We start from the raw sequence: 23,111 nt of genomic DNA, 5'->3' as shown, positions 1-23,111 counted from the left end.
GGTCTATTCCCTAAAGACCTAAAAAGAGCATGCTACAGGGACACTGCTACATCGATGTTCATAGCAGCACAATTCACAATAGCAAGACTGTGGAACCAACCTAGATGCCCTTCAATAGATGAATGGATAAAAAAAATGTGGCATTTATACACAATGGAGTATTACTCTGCATTAAAAAATGACAAAATCATAGAATTTACAGGGAAATGGATGGCATTAGAGCAGATTATGCTAAGTGAAGCTAGCCAATCCCTAAAAAACAAATGCCAAATGTCTTCTTTGATATAAGGAGAGTAACTAAGAACAGAGTAGGGTCGAAGAGCATGAGAAGAAGATTAACATTAAATAGGGATGAGAGATGGGAGGGAAAGGGAAAGAGAAGGGAAATTGCATGGAAATGGAAGGAGACCCTCAGAGTTATACAAAAGTAGATACAAGAGGAAGTGAGGGGAAAGGGAAAAATAATACAAGGGGGACAAATGAATGTCAGTAGAGGGGGCAGAGAGAGAAGAAGTGAGGGGAGGGGAGGGGAGGGGGGATAGTAGAGGATAGGAAAGGCAGCAGAACACAACAGACACTAGTATGGCAATATGTAAATCAATGGATGTGTAACTGATGTGATTCTGCAATCTGTATTTGGGGTAAAAATGGGAGCTCATAACCCACTTGAATCAAAGTGTGAAATATGATATATCAAGAATTATGTAATGTTTTGAACAGCCAACAATAAAAAATTAAAAAAAAAAAAAACAGATAGAACAGATAGGTTTTCCAGTGCTTTTCCATGTGACAGTGACTCTTCATAATGAGGGAGAAAAATCAGGCTTGAATTAAATGGGAGCTATTTGCAGTTCTGACTGGCTGGCCTGACATCAGGTACAAACTGTCTTTCATCAGTTCTCAGTCCATCCTCTTTGAAAATGTACACATATGCATATGTGTCTTCACACAGAATTTATATTCATCATATATAAAATAGATAGATAAAGATAAGTAGCTATAGATATGCCTCTAAGTCCAAAAAAAGAAAGAAGAAAAGCCCCGGTACTATCTCTGCTGCACACAAATCTAGTAGGACAGCAGCACACTGAGCAGGAACAGCAAATGAATTATTTTTAAACCAGCACAGTAATAAGATATCTAAGAGCCAGCGTGGTGACACACGCCTGTAACCCCAGTGGCTCCGGAGGCTGAAGCAGTAGAATCATGAGTTCAAAGCCAGCCTTAGCAACTCAGCAAGGCCCTAAGCAATTCAGTGAAACCCTGTCTCTAAATAAAATATTAAAAAGGGCTGGGGATGTGACTCAGTGGTTAAGTGGCCCTGGGTTCAAACCCCAGTATCAAAAACAACAAAAAAAAGTTAAGGAAGCCCTCTGGATCATTTAATTTAGTGGCAAAAACAAAAACATGTTTTTAAGTGGTGAAATTTTTCTAGCAAAATCTTACTCAGAAATGTAATGTGCACACACACACACACACACACACACCAGAGAAAAAGCAGAACTGCTCTGGCTAGATTATGGGTAGACAGGGAAGGAACATCACAGTTCCACCTGCTTCACCACCCTCAGCTCTGGGCCATGCCTGTGAAGTGCCAGAATTCTAGGTACATAGATTAAAACCACCTATGAGTCCAACTTCTTCATTCTATATTCCAGGAAACTTCCAAGACCCAGGGATATGTGGCATGGCTGGCTATTTTTCTGATTCCTGGACCAGTCCTCTTCTGGGCTCCCCTCTCCCATACATGTTACATGGTTCATCCAATAATATGCACTACAATATCATACACTCATCCCATAGTGTGGAGTATTTCTCTTCTGACTCAGAATAGATATGTACCTTGACCATGCTCTTTACAAGTACTGTTCTGTGTTGATATATCCTAGTCCTGTCTCCAGTCCAATATATGCCATATTCCATGCCTCATCTTGACCAAAGGATTTAAAAGATCAATTTTTAAACAGGTGCCACTGCAAACAGACTTCTTCAACTGAAAACCCAGTTGACTCTCACTTCTCAATTTCCTTTTTATCCATCATTGATTCTCAACCCAGCTGCATGATAGAACGAGCTTTAGAAAAGAGAGATCATTACTCAAACCCCATCCTCATAAGTTTTGATTTGATTGGTCCTGGGTGAAACCCAGGCATGCTACCTGGAGAGTCTACCCAGGTGCTCTTGATGTGCAGCCAGGATTGCAAATAGCAGATATCATTGTATTACATGATTGGTATATAGATGAAGTCCTCATATATTAATGCATTACTATTAAGGATGATTCCATATGTCTCTGAAAAGTTTGAAAGCTACGTCACACACTGCAGTTCTAAAGACAAACCCTGAATTGCTAGAAAAAGAAAGCACTACTAACTCTTATGTTCACTTCTAGATTTACAATGTCCATTATACTATGAGTATCAATGGGAAATTACAAGATGGATCAATGGAAATAGATGCTGGGAACAACTTGGAGACCTTTAAAATGGGAAGTGGAGCTGAAGAAGCAATTGAAGTTAATGATTTCCAGAATGTAAGTATATTTCATGCATTTAGAGAGTTTAACCAGGCAAGCCTGGGAGACTTTTCTAATTCAAGGAGACACAGCATCTCTCTCACACACTCACATGGTAACTGTTCTTTACAGTAGTATTAGTGCCACTAATCAGCATGTAGCATGTAGCATATTCCTTCTGAGAAAGGACCACATACTTTGTTCTTCAGATTTTCAAAAGGAAAGGACCACACTTCCATGGAAAAAAGACAATATAAAACAATAGTAATAACACCTTTGGGCACAGTGATGCATACTCTTAGTCCCAGTTAAAAGGAGGCTAAGGCAAAAGGATTGCTTGAGCTCTGGAGTTGGAGGCCAGACTGGGTACTATAGTAAAATTCTGTCTCCAAAAGTAAAAAAGATTAAAAAACACTGTCAAATTCATAAACCCGTGCACTTGGGAAAACTACTTTGAAAAACAAATTTTTCTTCTTCTAGGAAATAAAAGATATGGGCCGAGAAGTCAAAATAAAACTTGATATTTACAAAAAATGGAAAAAATCACAATTGAAAAGAGCAAGTTCTTAGAATTATATAAAGTCTTGGCAGAAAGACTTCAAAGAACTTTTTCTTTTCAAGCAGTCTTCTGTAACAAAATAAATAAAATGTATCCTAGAATGTTGCAAGGTCTGAAATCTGAATTTCTAGAGAGGAAGGAAATTTTAAGGATCTCATAGTCCCATCAACAACAAATAGAATCTACTTACATATTTTTCCATTTAATACAGAAATGAGCATGGGCAAAATCTATTTTATAGTTTGTGTTCTCTAGCCATGACCTATTACTGAAAAATCATTCAAATTCCATTTGAAAACGAATACTGTTTTGTTTTACCACAAAAAATTAATTTACAGGCTATTTGAGATATTAAGCTAGTTAGTGATGCTTCAGCCTACATCTACTACCATCCAAAGTGTCACTCCAGACTAATTTCCCATTGGCCAACATAAATATCTTATTCTCTTTCACATTCTGCAATGAGGAAGAGGCCTCACTATTTGGGTTCTCCTATTAAATCTGAAGATGGAGTAGGTGAAACTTCATAATGAAAAAGAGCTCTTGAAAATAATGTCTCTTCCGATAGTTTATTGGTCCACAAACATCTCATTGACCCATCTTCTGAGTGATGAGAAAAACTAAAGATGTTTTTCATTTAAATGAAAGCACTCATCTTGCTGGCACCAAACGCACTTTGCAAGTCCTTTTGAATGTCCAACAGATGCTAACATTAGAGCCCTGGGATGTTGCACATTATTCGATGATGGCAAGGACAGGCTATGTTCAGAGTGGTCTCGCCCTGGAGACAGGCTCTGCAGCTCGGGCTGTGCCCAGCTGTACTTTGTTTGGTCATAGCTTTGCAAATGGTTCTGGTCAGTGCACAAGTATAATTTCTTTGGACCTATTAAAGGCTTTTACTGCAAGACCCAGGACAGGGAGATGCATTTTTTCTTTGTACTACTCAATATAAACTAATAAAATGTGACTCCTCCATGCACATCATTCAATCCAGAACAAAATTGAATGCCTATGATGTGCCCCAATATCAAGATATGCAAAGGGAACTACAAAGATAAGAAAAGATCTATCTCTCTCAAGATGTTCATGTATCCTTTGAAAATATTTTAATCCCAAACCTATATATCTGTTTTATAATCCTTTGGTTCTTTCTAATAATGGTATTGATTGTGTTTTGTTCTCATAGACCATCAGGGCCACAAATATTTTATAAACTGATCAATTTTCTTTGATAGCTTCCACATCTCTCTAAGCCAGAACTGGTGAGTAGAACATTTTTTTGATGGATAGTACCTGTTATGGGTTTAAACAAGCCTGGACTTTTGAAGACACATGAATCAGCCTCTATGGTCATGCACTATTAGTTTCTCTTCTACTTTAAACCATCAGTCAAATTCAGGAAGTTATTGACTGAGGCTCCCTCTGTGTATGGGGTGTTGCTAAGCACAGAGGATGCAAAGATGACTGACACTTGTCTCTCAAGGACCATCCAGTCCAGTCTGGGAGGCAAACACACACACATAGAAACAGTGCCAGGTCTGCCCAGGAAATGTGTTGTGATGAGCCGTGAGCAGAGTGCCGTATTGGCATTGCTGCCCATTAGGGGCTTTAAGCAGGTTTGACAGGGATGATGACAATTGAATCAGGTCCTGAGGAACAATTTGGATTTCAACAGAGAGGTAGGGGCAGGACTCTGAGGTCCAGGAAGTGATGACCAATAGGGATGTATATTCCTGCTTCCAGTACACTCCAAAGGGGGAAGAGACATGGTGGAGACATAGGTGGGGCCAGAGTATGATAGGCTCTGAATTATAAATGATCAGTCCCCCTGTTCACCAAGGACCCCATCAAGGTTTTAATAGATCCTAACAAACAAACAAAAAAGAACCCCCAAAGGAGAAGAGCACTGAAAAAAAGTACATTGGGCTCTGTGACCTCAGAGAAACAAACACTGGGCTAATTCATAGTGCATGAGTGTATGGTTCTAGGAGGTTATAATCTCACAAGCATCTGTGCTGCTGATTTGAGCCCCTCAGACTAAATACCCCATTTAAATAACAAAAATCCTGGTTGGAAATTAAAAGACACAATATACTGATGGGTATATGAATGTTCATTGTTCATTTAATTTGTAAATATTTGAAACTTATAATTAGAAAGCTGGGAGGAGAAAAGGATAATATAATCTACCTAGACAGGTAGGTTATTGATTTAAAAAATCAATATAGTCCTCAACTGTAACATAAAGGAAAAATAAAATGAAAGTAATTTATAGTAAAATATGAATCTCATATATAAATGTTTAGCCTGATGCATTAGAAAACATAATAAAGTCAAATTCATGTGGGGTAGTTGAATGACTGTCAATGCCACAACCCGAAATGCAGATGGACACAAGTGTGCTTTGGCAATGCAATGTTATATCATTTTCTCAAACAGTGGACATAAGTACCAATTTCTCTCTATTTTCACCGTAATTGCATTTGTAGGAAATTCATTGTACATTACAACTGTGCCAAAAATCATTCTCTATTTATATGTAAAACACTGTCGGGTTCTAGGCAAGATTTCTATATAGATGGGTTTTTCTCTTAGACCCAGGACAGTCAGTTCTTTGGGACTACCCCTGGCTCTGTGGGACCTAGTCTCCTTGGGCAGAGCCCAGTAAGGTCAGGAGCATCTTGATCTTTGTAACAACGAAAAACTCCTCCAAAACTTTCTAAAATACCCTTTAGGGGCAGGACTCCATGCCTTCCTGAGAGCCTTCTGGGAGTCACAAAAATAGATGAAATGCCCTAGAAAGAAAAAAAAAATGTACAGCTAAGGTGATTTTTAAAATAAAAATGTTAGGTTTTGGAAATCTTCACTCATTGCCTTTGTTAGCAAATTTCTTCATTATCAGCAGCTTCTAAGGCCTTGATTGTTTGCAAAAAAGCAGGAGGTTTGCTTGACTTTCTTGTGCTTCCTTTAGTTCTCTGTTTAATCTCCTAAGATGTCTGGCCGCTTGATGTGGATTTGTAGCTAGACACGGTGGTTAATACGTGTGAATTCTTTCCTGCTGGTCCTGCCCCTGTGGGGTTTCAGTTCTCTGCAATGTGTAGACTGTCAAAACCAACTCAGTGCTAGATTCACATTTGGTGCTGTTAATCTTTCAGCAGAAGCAACTCTCTCCTTGGGGGTTGTGGTCTTTCCTCCCACACATCTCACATTCAGAGGACAGGAGTGTTTGAAGTTAAGAGAACATATTACATAGGAAGGCAGTTATATCCCTTCCCTGCCTTCTGTTTTTCTGAACCATCGGTCCTAGATTGACATACAGAATAAGAGCAGCAGAACTTTGGGTGATAGCATAGCCAACAGTGGTTCTCCAAGTGTGTTCCTGAGGCCACCAGCAGGGTAGTAGCCAAGAGCTTGCTGGAATGCAAATTTGTAAGTCTGGGAGTGAGACCCCAAACTTTGTATCTTATTTAACAAGTCCTCCAAATGACTGTGATGCAAGGGAAAGTTTATGAGACACTGGTACAGAAGAAACTTGGGTCCAAAGGTAATTACAGTCATTTCAAAATTTAGTTTCCTAAAGAAGTTCATTTTACCCTAAACTGGTAGTTCTCAACTTTGGCTTTGTATTATAGATACCTGGGGAACTTTTAAGACTACCAGTGCCATACCAATCAAATGGGAATCTCTGGGGAGGGCCCAGAATCTGTGTTCTTAAAATTTCTCCAGGGCATTCTGGTGCTTGAAGTCAGACCCCTTGAAGTTCCTCTGTGAAGCAGGGGATGGTGACCATACCTTGTCTGAATGACACCTGGTGCCAGGAGAAATAGGAAAAATGGGTTATGTATGTGCACGTGGCTAACCAGGCTTCAAGGCAAAAAATGAGATGTTTTGGAAAGAATGAATGAAACTTTCCTACTCCATTCACAAAGTGTTACCCACAAGCTTCATAGGGTTCCTGGTGCTAAATTCAAATAAAGCAGAACTTTCAATGAATCTCCTCCCGTGTGACTTAATGATTAACTTTATTCTTCACCTAAAAGGACTGAATCCTGAGCTAGGATCCCTAGATTTCTAAGTGCTTTTCTTCCCCCATTCCTTAGCACCGATTCTGCAATCCATTATCATCCTGACATCCATCTCAACACACATAAGATTGTCAAGGTTCAGACTTGGAGGTGGGGTCTACATTATTATGGAATAAAATTTATGACCTTTAAGACTATTTTTGGCTACTCACTTGTCATGAAATCAAAACCAGCAGAGCAAAAATAAATACTCCGGGGACAGAATATACAGTTACCCTTCATGTCCTCTGCGGGTAGAAGCAGTGGCTGAGCTTCAGCCAAGATGGAGCCTGTGCCAGTGTTTCCCTTGAGGCTGCTCCCCAGGCAGATGAGGTGGAGACACTGTTTATGACTCCCAGGGGACAAAAACAAAAGATCCAGGTTCTCTTCTCGGGTAAGGTCTAGGAGCAGAGTTCATCTCCTGGTGACGTGATGAGCCTTTTTGTTTACTCTGGGCTCAGTAGCTTAGGACAATTAGGAATTAGTAGAATTAATTTGACCAACATCTTTGTGTGTGTGGTACTGAGGAATAAACCCGGGGACTCTTTACCACTTAACTACATCCCCAGCCATATAGATCTATATCAATATGGGTATAGATATATATTTTTTGAGACAGGATCTCCCTAAGTTGCAGAGCCTGGCGTTGAACTTGCCATCCTACTGCTTCAGCCTCCTGAGTCACTGGAATTACAGGTGTGTGCCATTGTGCTTGGCACTGACCAACATCATTTTTTAGGATCACCAAAAAGAAAAAAGAAATAAGACAAAGATACTGAGCTTGAGCTTGTAACTAAATAAACAGTGTAGACTAAATGCCAAATGAGAGATAGAGACAAGAGGACGGACTCACCTGAACTGGGAGTTCAGAGAGGTTTTGTGGAAAAGCTAGCAATTCATCTGAACTTGTGGTCATCAGTGGAGTCACCAACATATTCTGACCCACTCAAATATTAGCCCCTTGTAGTCTCCTCTCCTATGCTGCCTAAAGTACCATTCCCTGACATTTCTATCCTTCTCTGGCTTATTTTCTTCACAATACTTATTTCTACCTGACTTTGTTTTATTTTTAGTAAATAATGGTAAAAGGTAAATCCCATGAGAGAAGGGATTTTTATGGTTTCTTCATTCCCCATACCCAGCACCTGGAATAGTGCCTGCATCATAACAGTTAATAAATGAATGAATGGATAGACAGATGGATATACTTTTATCTCCTAGGGCATTACAGGAATCCGTTTTGCTGGAGGAGAGAAGTGCTACATCAAAGCACAGGTGAAGGCTCGTCTTCCGGAGGTGGGCACCATGACCAAACAAAGCATCTCCTCCCAACTGGTGGGTACCCACTTGCTCAGACAGTGAGAGCTTTGGCAGCTACTGTTTGAAGGCACAACCCCTTCCATCTCCAGGGTCAGGTTCATGACCAGACCTCAGTTTTATTTCTTCTCTACCAAAGCAATTTAAACTATTTTTGTCCTACTGGTTCCAAAGGATCATTCTGAGTTGATGTATTAAAGATCTGGGGAAGTCACATTTAAAAGTGCAGAAAGGGGCTTGGTCCCCACATGACCCTCACTTGCCTGATGTTAGGAAATGATCTGATCAGTGATTAAGATTCCACAGTAAAGCTATGATAAGGTGCACCAACTATGGGCCAGAAGCTTTATCAAGGGAGGTTCTAAATTGTTTTGCCCAACATTGAACTGAGATGGCTTCTCTACAATTTCCTCCTTTTAGTTCAAGGTCAGTGCAAGAAAGCTATGTAACATATATTTAATTCCTTTTCTATGTATATCAATTTATGAATTTTGTTGACATAGTTCTTTCATTTATTATTAGTAAATTGCCTTTTAAGTTTGATCTTTTTAAAATTCACTAAGAATTCCACAGAGTTCTAAAGACACATTTAACAATCACACCTTATGGTTTTATGATGTTAGGTCTTACAAAGTCACACCTATTATGGTGTACCATTTAAGTTGTTCCAAGTATGGTGGAAAGAAAATGGGCTTTGGAATCAGAAAAACATGGACTCAAATCCTAGTGCTGTGGATGTGGCTTTAACTCCTTGAGTCTCAGTTTTGTCATCTGAAAATTGGGGGTAGACACACTGTGCCCATGATCCTAAAGAATCTACTAGATGTTGAATGAAAGACTGTTGCTCATTATTGCTAATTTTATTATGATCATCTCTGAGCCTTCCAGTATCCCTGAGAGGGAAGCGCAGCAAGTGTTAGCTCCCTCAAGGCAAAAGAGGGAAAATATGGGTAAGCGAAGGTGCCTGGAAACTGCCTGATTGTTTGCCCCCAAAGGAGCAGCAGCAGGAGTTATCTGAAAACAAAACAAAGCATAAGCTAAAAAACAAAGTTTTGAAAGTGGCCCACCATGAGCTCTTTTCTCTTGCTTACTCCTTGTTTCCCCAGCATTCATCCTGTGAGATGTTTTCCAGACTCCATTGGTCCAGCCATTCTCCTCTGATCACATTTCTTTGTTCCTCTTGAGCTGAGCAGCTCAGAATGAAGCCCATGCTCTCTGTGTAACCCACTGATGCCAATCTAAAAATGGGAACCATGCCTCCTTTGCTCTGACCCCTGAAACTCTCTTACTGCATTATCACTATTTATTAAATACATTTGTACCACTCACTTTCAATCATAAAGACTTTAGTGAACTATCATCCTTGCCATCCTCCCCAGAAAAGGACATGGGACTCATTCTCTGTGCCTTCCATAAGAACCAGCTCCCCAATCATAGCTTACCCAGATCTACTCATAAGCCTACAGTATATTTTATAAGTTACTTTTTGATGTTTTTTCCATGATTTTTAAAAACAACAGTTACTGTATAAAATTTTGGAAATACATACAAATTTAAAGAAGAAAATAACCCACAACGGCACAATCCACAGATGACTAATGTTAACATTTTGGTGGATTTTCTGTGTTGGTGGGTGTGTATCAGATATTATTTTCATAAGTGATGTGAGACTGCTGTATTATTATTTTCACTTTAGTTCTTTTAAAATGTAGATTACCATGTAGATTATGTGATTATAATTTTCAAAGTCATTTATTCTTTTTTTAAAGTTGTAGATGGACCTTTATTTATATGTGGTGCTGAGAACTGAACCCAGTGCCTCCTCATACATGGTAGGCAAGTGCTCTACCACTGAGCCACAACCTCAGCCCAAAAGTCTTTTATTCTTGAACACTTCCATTATCTTCAATTTTTCACTATTTCAAAAAATAATAATTAAAAATAATTATTTTTGAATAAAAAATAATTCACCATGGTAAACATTTCTGTATTTCAATTTTTGCACCTGATTTTTTTTTTTTTTTTTTTTGCCATAGAGGTAGATTATTTGTCCTGTGTTTTAGTTGTTTCTATCATGCATGATGGACCCTCTGATGGACAAAAGCCAATTCAGCCAATACACTGTGTGAATTAGACGTGTGCTTGGCTGTCAGAAGCAGATAACTTCACTTAGAGTAACTTAAATAGGGACTTGTTTTTCTCCCACAGTAAGCAGTGCAGAAGTAGGCAGCTGTGGAATTGCTCAGGGGCCAGCATCTCTTTGATTTTTATTTATTTATTTTTATCTTTCCTTCCAATTCCAAACGTGGTGGCACCACACAACCTCTTCTTTAGTCCAAAAGAGGCTGAACAGGGTGAACTATGATTTAAATTTGATAGGTAAAATCAGGTCTCAGTTCCTCAACATACTCCAGCCTGGATTTCAATAATCAGCACTGGCCAGCCAGGCATATAGGCCACTGGACAGTATGAGAAAGCAAGTGTCTATCCTGGCAGGGGCTGTCTCCAAGGAAGTAGGACTGTGTTATGAGGACGGGGAAGGAGGAAGGAATGGATAAGAAACTTCGAGTATGTGCCCCAAGATTTATTTGACATCCTTAGCTTATAGAATGCATCTATATGCATTATCCCTATCATTCCATTTTCCCCCACATACTTTAGATTATGATGGGGCAGATTTATGCATCACTTACTCCCACAAATTTTTTATCAGTTTGATATAACTTTAAAAAGCTACTGTACTCACAGAGCATTCATTTCCTGGATGGAGCCATTTAATTTAAGGTAAATAACTGGATTACCTGAGTGTTAGCTTCTTCCAATAACTTTAAGTTGTTTTAATGCAACCATAAGCCTGAGGGAGAAAGCATAAATGAAGTGCTGCTTTTAACTGAAAAGTAAGGAGAAAACATTTTAATTTCTCCAACCTATTGCAAATTAATAAATACATGAAAGGAACAACCTGGCAAAAATAAATTTGTCTCCTGGGTTATCAAACCATCCTCAGCATCTCTCTGTAGAAGAAAATCTAGGGTTTAGCTTTGAAATCTCAGTGGTGTGCCTGATGTGAGGAACATCTGAAATATGTTTTGTTATAGCTGAGAAATGGAGAAATGGTTTATGTTAAATACTACTTTGAACTGGAGACATTAAAGAACCAATCACTTGCTTTTTCCATTGTTGTTAGGAAACTGCAGAACAAAACCCCAAAAGATTTTCACTTCAAATGAAGGGTTCCTCTATCCTTTATAGGATTTCAGGGTCTGTTCAATTGCTTTTTTGCAAAAAAAAATCTTTGATCGAAAACATTAGATTAACCTAAATCTCAAAGTTGGTATCAAGTAATTTTCACTTCAACACAGAACACTTCCATTCACACATTACAGCTATCCAGAGGCAGGGTAACAGGAGGTGTGCTGAATACTGTGAAGAGAGCTACAAAGAGATTGAAACCTGAAAGTGTGTGTGCATGGCACACACACTCACATGCAAGACACACACAGAATTCTGTTTTTACAAGGTAAACTAATCTTTCAGCAACCCACAACTCAATCTGAAGCATGTCCCACCATCTTCTTTACTCATGTGCATTTCATTTTTAATTTCAGGAAGGCAAGATCATGCCTGTTAAATATGAAGAAAATTCTCTTATCTGGGTAGCTGTTGACCAGCCTGTGAAGGACATCAGCTTCTTGAGTTCTAAAGTCTTAGAACTCTGTGGCAACCTTCCTATTTTCTGGCTTAAACCCACATATCCAAAAGGTAACATTTTAAGTTCTCTTAATGGTGCTTGGAATTCTTCCTGGTCCTGTGAGATTCCTCCCTGCCTCTCCACAGGTCTGAGCATGTAACAAGAAAGATAACATCAGGATGCATGAGATGGTGTCTTGGTAATTAGCATGATAAAAGGAGAATGACAGCTGTGACTGCCGTGTGGAAGGGAAAGAGCAACAGGGTTAAAAGGAGGCAGTGCAGGAAGACAGAACACCACTGCATTACCTGCGACTTTTATTTATGATGCTCCCACTTCTTGCCGCTGTGCCCCTTAATCTCACTTGTTTGCACCTTCCAATTTTACATTTTTTTTTATTCCTAAGGCATAGAATCAAGGGACTAAGAAACTGTCATGCCACCGAATCTTTATTATGCTCAAACCTAGAATTATGGGACAGCCAAAAGCTGCTGTGGGTATTCCTCAACTTCTAAGCTTGAGCATCAGCTTCCAAGTCCAGGTAAAATAAATTCCAGGTCCCTGGGGCTCAGAGATAGGCTGGAGCATATTTTTGAGCTATTTCCAGGTGACAAAGGGCAGGTGAGACCAGCAGGCCTCACTCTTTCCCCTGAGTCTTTCCTGTCTCTAGAGGACTTCTCACTTCATTTCTACTGCAGTCATTGACCTTCCCAAGGTCTACTTTGTAGCTCTGGTTCAAGGAGGGGAAGGAGTGAAAGCCTTTCTCCTCACACAGCTGAGATAGGCTGTTTTCTGAAATATTCTATTGAACACCAGAAAAGAATAGAATGGAAATGAAGAAAGTAGAGGCATTAGAGCCACTAGGCTTGGTGGGAGACTTGTTATGGACAGTTAGTGTTTAACAGGTAGTTTCAGCTGTTTGCAAGATGAAAAGAGTTCCAGGGATGGACGGTGATGGTTGTGCAGCAATGTGAATGCACTTAATACCAGTGAACTGTACACTTTAAAATGTTTATAAAGTGAAAAATTTTTGTTTATAGGTTTTACCACAATTAAAACAATACCCCACCAGGCTGAGAAAGTATAGGTTTCTGATTCTTCCATGACTAACTTATTCTTAGTTCCTATTCTGTTCCAAAGCCTGGAGGAGATGGCTACTCTCTAACCCAGGACAAGCTGACAGAATCCAATGCATAAGCCACTGACAGTGGCTGCCAGGCATGTCAGTAAGTAGTATCTGTCACCAAGGGGCTGGAGAAGGACTGCCAAATAGTCTGTGCTTTTCTCATCTATGCTCTTGCTCAGGTCTGTGGTTGTAACACAATTCTATGGTCACTTGCCAAAATCCTGCTTTCCATTCCCTACCTTCCTTCACCCAGGTGGGGCTGTTAGTCAGCTTTTTGTTGTCATGACAAATATCTGAGGAAAAAAAAAACAACTAGAGGACAGATTTATTTTTTCTCAGTTTCAGAGGCTTTAGTCCATGGTTGGCTGGCTACACTGCTCTGCACCTAAGATTAGGCAGAAGGGTGTGGCAGCGGAAAGCTGCTCAGACTGTGGCATCTGGAAAGCAAAGAAAGAGTGGTAGGGAGAGGGCTAGAGACAAGATAAACCTTTTTAGGGCATTCTCCCAGTGATCTACTTCCTCCAACCATGTCCCACTGCCTAGAGTTTCCAATGGACTTTCATTGGTAGTCCATTTAGCTACCAATGAATTAACCTATTGCTAAAGTTAGAGCCCTCATGATCTAATCACTTCCCCAAACCCCACCTTTGAACACTGCTGTGTTGAGGACCAAGCTGTCAACACATGAGTCTTTTGGGTTAACATTACAGATCCAAACCATGACAGTGAGCCTTTATGCTTTCTACTACCCAGGAACTACATTTTCCAGTCAAGGACAAGAGTCCCCGCACTGTTATCACATAGAGCTCTCCCCAATCACATTCTGTCTGAAGACAAAGTCTCTTACCCAGAGTTCATTCACTCATTTGACAAACCTATCATGTACCACATAACTTATTTAAGGCTTCTGAGGTACATCAGTGAACAACAGACAATATTTCATGCCATCAAGGAGTTTTACATTGTAGCAAGAGGACATAATTGACATTAAATTAAGAAAATTATATAGTATGACACAAGGTGCTATGCAAAAATAACAGTGCAGGACAAGGGGGTGAGGAGTGGGGATGGGAAGACAGTATAATTATCAGTGCTAAATGATAGACACTGAGTAACTTCACCCTTGGGAAGGAGCTTGTTTCTTTCATCCAAGATGTTCCTTGATCCCTCACAGTCCAATTGCATGACAACATTCAATCATCACAAGATCCATACAAGAATTACACATATGGGACTGGGGATATAGCTCAGTGGCAGAGTACTTGCCTAGAATGCACAAGACCCTGGGTTCAATCCCTAGAATGTAAAAAATAAAAATAAAAAGAATTATATATTCTGTGCATGAGAAAAGTAGAAACCAGCCAAATGCCCCAAGATTAGAAAAGGGTTAAAAACATATTTATCCTTTATATATTTGTTTATATATAAATACATTTATATATCTTATACATTTACATATAAACATAATTTTATATATAAATATAAATGTATTCATAATAAGTATGTATATGTATACATATCTCCAAATACATATATTTATATCTCCAAAGAATGGAATAATATAAATATTAAAAATAAAGGTAATGAAGGGTTAAGCTGGGCTCAGTGGAAAATATCTGTAATCCCAGCCATCTGGGAGTCAGAGGTAGGAGGATCAGAAGTTTGAGACAACTTAGTGAGACCCCCATCCAAAGGGCAGAGCTTGCTTTAATCTTTTGTTGATTGTATTTTACAATAAAATCAAGAAAATAAACCTCCCTCTAGATGGTGTCTGTTTCCCCTCTAATTCTAATAAATGCCCTCAACTCCAGGGTCCAATAGCCCTTGCTCTGCAATCTGGAAGCCTGAAGGTCATTGGGGTCATTTATCAAAGATGCTGTAAATGGTGCCTGGATGCAGGTCAGAAGGGAAGCAGAGCGCCGATGTCCACAGAGCTCTGACTTTGCGCCAGGCACTTCCCTAGAGCATTACATTTTGTCCTTATTTAATCTTCATTAATAACTGTTGAGGTGACTCTTCATATTCCTATTTTACAGATGAAGAAACCAAGGTTCACAGAGATTAGGTAATTTGCCTGAGGTCATTCAGCTAGTAAAAGGAGTTGTGGACTGAATCCAGGTCTCCCTGATGTTTATCCAAAGTTATCTATAGCTTTAAAGCATACTAAGTGTTCATAAATAACAAAGCATGATATAATCATCATCATCATCTGACATTTGAGTGATTATAAACACTTGTGCTAAAACCTTTAGATATAGATTTTCATTAACCTTGTCACTATTTTATGAAGTAAATATTTTTATACTCATTTTACAGATGAAACTGAAGCACAGGGAGACACCAAAGTGCATACTGTATGGTACTTTTCATCTGTTATTCGGCCATTGGTGGCACTGCCTGATGTATGAAGCAGTGTGATTAACTAGAGGGGGCGTTTGGAATCAGAATTCACATCTGTGATTGTGGCCAGGCCACCTGGGTCTTCCCAAGACTTGAGGCTCTCATATATACCAGTGGCTGCTTTTTCAATCCCATAGAACTTTTTATGAGAATCAGCCAAGATAATGTACTTTGCAAACTGTAAAGCTTTATACCTATATAGCCAATCCTTTAGGAATAGTTACAATTACTGGTCTATTAGGCTAGGGATACAGCTCAGTGTAGAGTGCTTACCTAGCATATGTGAGGCCCTCGGTTCAGTTTCCAAAACCATTAAATAAAAAGATGTTTTGAGGAATACTTAGGGCTGTGAGAAATAGAATACAGATCAGTGGTTTCAACAAATATGGTTTTGTTTTAAATTATTTTTAACAGCCAGAAGCCTGGAGGTATGAAGTTTCTAGCATTATTAGCTTCTCTGTGATACTATCATGTTTCTTTCTAACTTAGCGTTTTGCTATCTGTAGCATGGTGGTTTACCATTCTTGTGCCTGACACTTCATAGTCACAGGTTGGCTCTTATAACTCTAGATATCACATCTACATTCAGGAAGGGTAAATAAGATAGAGGAAGTTATATCTGTCCTGTTGTACCAATAAAACAAACTTTCCCACAAGCTTCACTAGCATATTCTGCTTATGTCTACCAGATATGGTAATCTGTCCATTCCTAATTGTAAAGGAGGCAGAGAAAATCAATAGTATTTATTTACTCAGCCCCATAGTGAAATGGTAAAAGAAAACAGTTGTTGAGAATGGGATTTTGTCAAACATCTTTCAATGTCTGCTTCAGTTAGTATTATAAAACCAAAACGAATTATCTGTATGTCTTAACTACAGACCCAAGACTCTAAAAGATGCTTTCATAAAATCATCAGTACAAAAAGTTACAAGAGTACTCATGTTTATACTTTGACATTCTTATGTTTTTCACCCTGGAAAAAAAAATGCAGATCTAACTTGCTTAATCAAATAAATGGATTAATACACGTCAATTTTTGCAGAAATCCAGAGAGAAAGAAGAGAAGTAGCAAGAAAAATTGTTCCAATGACCACAAGAAGACCACGCAGTAGGTCCCGGGGCAGCCCAGGCCCTGGAAGACTGAATAATGAAACCAGACCCAGTGTTCAAGAGGATGCCCAACCCTTCAATCCTGATAATCCTTACCATGTGCGTACTGGTGTTCTGGTGACATGCCCAGAGGAATGCATTCAACGTAACTCTGAAATGGTCTTTCTACTTAAGGTTTCATACAAGCACTTAATATTCAACTGAGAACTTTACTCAGTTGTTTTAAAAATACATCTTCATCTATTTGGCAAAAGGTTTATAATTAAGGGTAAGAACACTTAACATTGCCTCTGTAGTGTAAAATCCTTATTAGTTCTAACTCTATTCAAAGTTACTTTCTTTGCTCTCCCCTTTTGTCACAGGAAAATCCATGAAAACAAATTCATATCATGTATTTGATTATTTAAAAATGTTTCCAAGAGTGTATGCACCCTGGAAGCAACACACAATGTGAAAGTATTCTCTTTCCCTCTTTAAATCCACTTTATTCATCCATTTAAGAGACATCTGTGAAGAACCTGTTCTTTCTCAGGCCCTGTGCCCACAGTTATTAACTTCTGCCCTGAGGGCTCTCAGCCCTCAAGGAAGGGATAGACTCAAACACAGATGAAAACACTAGCCTGCAACTTGGAGAATTGATGTTTGTTAGGATGGCACTAAGGTGCTAAAAACTCAAAATCTTCAAAGAAGTATCATTTACAGTTACTGTATTTTGCAGGCAGCAAAAAATATACATATTTGTAACTAGTTATTAAAATAAAAAATGTATGCACTTAAAAAAAAAAAAACTCTACAAAGGGAAAAATGTAAAGTGTTTCCCTTCCATCCCAGACACCCTGCCAGCAGCAGCCTATTAATTACTATTTGCCCAGTTTCTTTGCAGAAGCACACACACACATATGTGCAAACACACTGTAACACAAAAATTCTATGCCTTGCTTTCCAGGTTATGGGTGTGTGTAATATATATATATATATATATAAATAATATTTTTCCTTTTTTTTTTTGGTGCTGGGGATTGAACCCACCCAAGGCCTCACACATGCTGGGCAAGCACTCTATCACTGAGCCACATCCCCAGCCAATGTCTTGATTTCATTCCCATAAAAATACAGTATTTTGGAACTTGTTCCATATCTCCTACATAGTTCTACATGTACTTATTATACATTTTAAAGGCTACCTATAACTCCTACATAATACACATTAATTCTATGTATCTTTTCATTTAGTAGTATTCCAACATATGGATGTACATAAACTTACATATTTCTGCTTTGGTAGGCATATAAATCATTTCTCTACAGCAAATACCTTTAGAGAACTCACAGGGATATGGAGAGTAAATGAGGTAATGCAGGTGAAGTCTTAGCACAGGGACTAGTACATAGCATTAACTTGTTCATCGTTAGCTGTTGTATCTTTTGCACACGTTGTCTTTAGCATACTGAAGCATGGGTCTGCTACATACAAGTAGATGGGACTCTTATATTTTAACGGATACCAAGCTGCTAAGGAATTATACCAGCCACGTCTGCAAATGGTAATGGAAGGACCCACTTACTATCGAAAGAAAAAAATTTTTATTTTTCTCTCATGATACTGGGGGTGATCAAGGTCCTCACACACATTGAGCATGTCCTCTGAAATTTAGCTACACACCCATCAAACTTTAAAAAAAAAATTAAGTCTTATCTTGCTCATCTTTTATTATGTGTAAAGCTGACCATCTTTTCATGCACTGTGTGCATGTGTGAAGCATTCAGTCCTACACTGCTTCATACAAATGTATTTTCTAGTTTATCATATCAGGCTAATATGTTTTAGAAAGATTTAAAGCCAACAGTATTTTTTAAATAATCCCAGATCTTATCAGAAAATTCAGGGCGCCATAGTATTTCCACAAGCACAACTAAGAAATGAAATCTGAATAGGCAAACAAAAGTTGATGATCCTTGAGGTGGCTGGGTGGCCTGAAATCAGTTCCAAAGATGAGGGTATCAGCCCCTTTACAGAAGAGTAGGATGACTTTGCCCTGGTTCTAGACTTGAGTGATCCATATTCTTTAAATAACACTCCAGTTATAACAATATTTCCCTTTATTATATGTTTGGCCATTATTTGTCTTTCACATATTCCTTTAAAGAGAAGAATCTTACAGTAACATTTTTTTTTAATCCTGACAAATCTTGCTGAATCCTCAGATAAGACCTCAACCAGCAGATCTTTTGACACCATTGCCCAAAAAGTCAGCTGTAATTTCAGTTGGTTGTTTTTGTTCCAGATGTATCTAATCTCAAAGCGATAAGGAGAGAAAAAATAAAAATAAAAAACAGAGTAAGATATTTGAAGATGGCATTTGAACATGGCTGAATCAGATAGTGTTAAGGAATTGTTAATTTTGTTAGGTGCAATAATGACAGTGTGGTTGTGTAGGAAAATGCCCTTTTATTTTGGAGGCATTTCTAATGTATTTATAAATGAAATGTTACAATACCTTCAATTCTCTTCAAATTCATGTCAGAATTTGTCAAATTGAGGTAAGTGTATTTATGTTCAATATTCAGTTTTTTCCATTTTTTAAATAAATTTAAAAATTTTAACACCTATCCTCCTAATTAAGATTACATTTCCCACCAACACCAATCAGCTACTTCCAAGGAGTTAAACGAAAATGAGAATTTTAAGGGGCAATACTAGAGCGGACAGAATCTTAATCCCTAGATATTCTTGAAAAGGTAAACCAGATATGCAAATAAGCAGGGGACAGATTCCTCCCAGCTTTATAATTTCCCCAGCAATGAAAAGACATTTTTACATCAATTATGATTTTGTTGGCAAAGCTGTCTTGAATTCTTATGGATCTTGAATGTTATAGACCCTTTATGACTCTATGGAGATAACATTCCCATTTTTGTTGCTGAAAAGAAGACAGGAGAAATGAAATGACTTGACAATGTTCTGGAAGCAAGTAGAACTGGGACTAAAACTTGTTCTTAGCTTAGACCCATGGGTTTCAATATGTGCACCCTGGAGCCTTGGAAAAAATTACTAAAGAAGGGCACCTGTGTTTCACTGACTTAAAATTAGCAGCGGCAGAAATGCTACTTTTGATCATAGTATTTATTTTCTTACTTGAAACTAGTTGAGTCATACTATTCACGTGTGAATATTCATAATCATGGCTCATTAAAGGCACAGAAGAACTTCAGAGTGCCATTTAAAAACCCCACAATTTTCTGTCAATAACACATTAGGTAGGTGAGGATTCCTTCATGTCAGAAGACATTCTAAATGATGGCAGTTACAAGTAGATTTTGCTGATCTCTTATGGCGTATTCAGTCCAAAAAAACCTCAGGATCGTACTTTAAAACAATGTGCGATAACCTCATTATGAAGAAAAATAAAGATAATTCTGTTTTATTTCACAGCAGCAGGAAGGAGAAAGCATGACATTTGATCCTAGACTGGATCACGAAGGAATCTGCTGTATAGAATGTAGGCGGAGCTACACCCACTGCCAGAAGATCTGTGAACCCCTGGGGGGATATTATCCATGGCCTTATAATTATCAAGGTTGCCGTTCGGCCTGTAGAGTTATCATGCCATGTAGCTGGTGGGTTGCCCGTATCTTGGGCATGGTGTGACATCACTTCATGTAGCAGGTGCTGTCAAGTAAAATTAACTTGTGAGTTGACAACCAAAGAAGCATAAAGCATGCTGATGTTGAGGGACCACAAAGTATTTCATTCTAAACCTAAGCAATGTTATCCTAAACAGAACTTCTCAACTGCTTTCCAGAACTTTACCTAGTATGTGAAGTACACTGAAAAGATGGTATAAAGTCTATAATGCCATATCTTTATTATGTGGTTTGCTTTAACAAGGCCTATGCAATTCTTCCCCAGCTCTTAATAAACATAAAAATTTTATAATCTGTCAAAGACCTCATCATTTGAGTTATTTTTTTTCATCAACCACATTCAAAATCATTTCAAGCCATTCTGTTATTTGTAAAAAATTCCCAAATTATTTTTAATCTTTTATTCTTCCCAGTCTTGCAAAAGTGCCTGGAGTTCCCAGATAAAAACACAAAAATAGGACAAATAATGGAATTTACCTGAAAGTAAGCAATGCAATCTCACCGTGGTGGCTTATGAGGAGCTATTTATCTATAATTTATGCTGGCATGTGACTAACAGGTGGCTGTCTTATGTAGTCTAGTCACCTCCAGGAAGAGTGTTACAATAAAGAAAAACATAGAAGGTAAACTAGACTTGTGAGGAAGCACTTTATTGACATTCTGAAAAGCAGGTCTTCATACCCTTTTCAATCTCTTTTCAATAAGTGGTTGTTGAGCAAGAAGCAGCATAATGATTTTTACCTTTGTAGTACAAATCAGGCTGCCGTGTAGCCCAATTACCAATAAGTTACTATCCTAGTAATAGGGCTGCCAGTGTTGCTTAGCAGATGCAGCTAAGGAAGAATAGCCTATTTATTTATAATGACATAAAGGAAATCTCCCAGGAACAAGAACTGTCTTTAGAAATTGAAATATAAGATCAGGAAGAAGATGAGCAGGTAACTTCATATTTTTGACATTTTAGTTTTGAACCCTACGTTTCAGAGATAAAGAACATTTTTCCAGAGGAAAATAAAAGCTACCTAAAACACAGGATTCTAGGATGACAGAAAGTCCTTAACACAACTACCATATTTTGAATATACCTGATTACTTTGTCTCATGTTTGCCAATTAAAGTCTGTAAAAAGATCAGAATGTTTAAAAACCTAGTTATCAGATCCCTCCATCTAACAAGCTTGGTCTCTGAAGGAAAAAAAGAATGAAATATACACACTAGAATGACATGAAATGGTCACAACTGACCTTAGGCAGCAATTACTTCCTGCAGTTGAGTTTCACATGCTCTTTTTGCTCGTCTATTAACTAAACATGTGCCAAGAGTTCTGCACACCATCTCCCACCCACATGGCTCAGCAACCTGTACTGGGTTCTAGAACCAAAATAATGCCTACTTGAGGCCTACATGGATATGCAGGAGTTAGCCAAGTGAAGTTAAGACAATGGGCATTCTAGACAGAGACTAGTTTTGAGTAAACCCAGATGGTCTGAGGCTATATGATATATTGAGAAAAAAAAAAAAAAAAAAAGCATTGGCTGAGGTAGGAAATATCAAAATGGAAAAGGTAGAAGCTAAAAAAAATTAAATTAAAAAAAAATTTTTAAAAAGGAAAGGTAGAAGCTATACTTTATACAGCATGTTAACTTGGATTTTTTTTTTTTTTTCCTTTCTTACTAGACAAGAAAGAGGAAACAAATGAAAGATTTCAGGCAAGGAGGTGCCTGGTTAAGTTTCATTTCAAATGGATCACATTAGTAGCTTTCTATGTGAGAATCAAGCAGGTTCCAGATAGGTGAAAGGGGCATCTCAGCAAGGAGAGCATATCATAAAGGAAGGCTGCCTCATGAAAAGATGCTCCCTTTTCAAAGCTCATAATTGGATAAAAACGTGGGAGGCAAATAATTTAACACATAAAAAGAATCTGGATGTTTTAAGGGCAGAGGGAAACTCAAGACTAGATAAAGGGTAAGAATAATACAAGAGACCCAAATTTTGTTCAAAGAAGAAAACTAAGGACTACTTTGAAAAAGCAGCAGCAAATGGACAGAGAAAGAACATCAAGTAAACAGGACACCGGGAAGAATACAAAGTTCTATACAATTCTCTACCATTCCCTAAATTAACCAGGCCAGTCCAAAAGTTGCAAACACACCACAATTTTCTGTGCTGAATCTTGACTGATAGGTCAGTACATATGTATCGGCAAATATATTAGTGATACTTCATTATTTTAGATACGTATTTTTTAGTGGTGATATAAATCAATCCTTATGGAACATTTTAGGCTAGTTTTCAAGGTTTTAGTTTGACTCCAATTGGAAGGGGGCTCCAACAGCTTACAAAAGGTAGCTGCCACTGGGTGTAAGAAAAATGAAGAAAAGGTATTGCAGGGTTTTAATACATATAATTGTTCTTTCTGTCACATTAACATATGTCACTGAAAAATACTAACAAGCTTGTATTTCAACAGGTTTAAAAACATATTAACCTTATCCTTTTAACTCCTATCACCATCTCAAATAAATATAATGTTAAAAAGGCAAATATGGGGCTGGGGTTGTGACTCACCTAGCATGCATGAGGCACTGAGTTCGATCCTCAGTACCACAGTAAAAAAATAAATAAAATAATATATAAATAAATAAAATAAATAAATAAAATAAAATATTGTGTCCACCTAAAG

General features: G+C 38.2%; 1 protein-coding gene across 2 annotated transcripts in view; it reads left to right on the top strand.

The window, feature by feature from the left end:
- The window catches only part of Cnmd (chondromodulin), a 26,367-nt gene extending 5,638 nt beyond the window's left edge, over window positions 1-20,729 (top strand). The window contains exons 3-7 of one of the 2 annotated variants that reach the window (XM_048800989.1): window positions 2,393-2,533; window positions 8,360-8,473; window positions 12,064-12,217; window positions 16,716-16,882; window positions 20,220-20,729. In XM_048800989.1, coding sequence (XP_048656946.1) covers window positions 2,393-2,533; window positions 8,360-8,473; window positions 12,064-12,217; window positions 16,716-16,882; window positions 20,220-20,432 — 789 coding nt within the window. In that variant the 3' untranslated portion in view covers window positions 20,433-20,729. Of the gene's footprint in view, window positions 1-2,392; window positions 2,534-8,359; window positions 8,474-12,063; window positions 12,218-16,715; window positions 16,883-20,216 lie in introns of both variants that reach the window. The other variant, XM_048800988.1, reaches the window with a different exon arrangement.
- Window positions 20,730-23,111: the final 2,382 nt, after the last annotated feature.

The sequence above is a fragment of the Marmota marmota genome, unplaced genomic scaffold, assembly GCF_001458135.2.
Source record: "Marmota marmota marmota unplaced genomic scaffold, marMar, whole genome shotgun sequence".
NCBI lineage: Eukaryota > Metazoa > Chordata > Mammalia > Rodentia > Sciuridae > Marmota > Marmota marmota.
The sequence above is the reverse complement of the archived record's forward strand: the minus strand, read 5'-3'. Positions and strand labels throughout refer to the sequence as shown.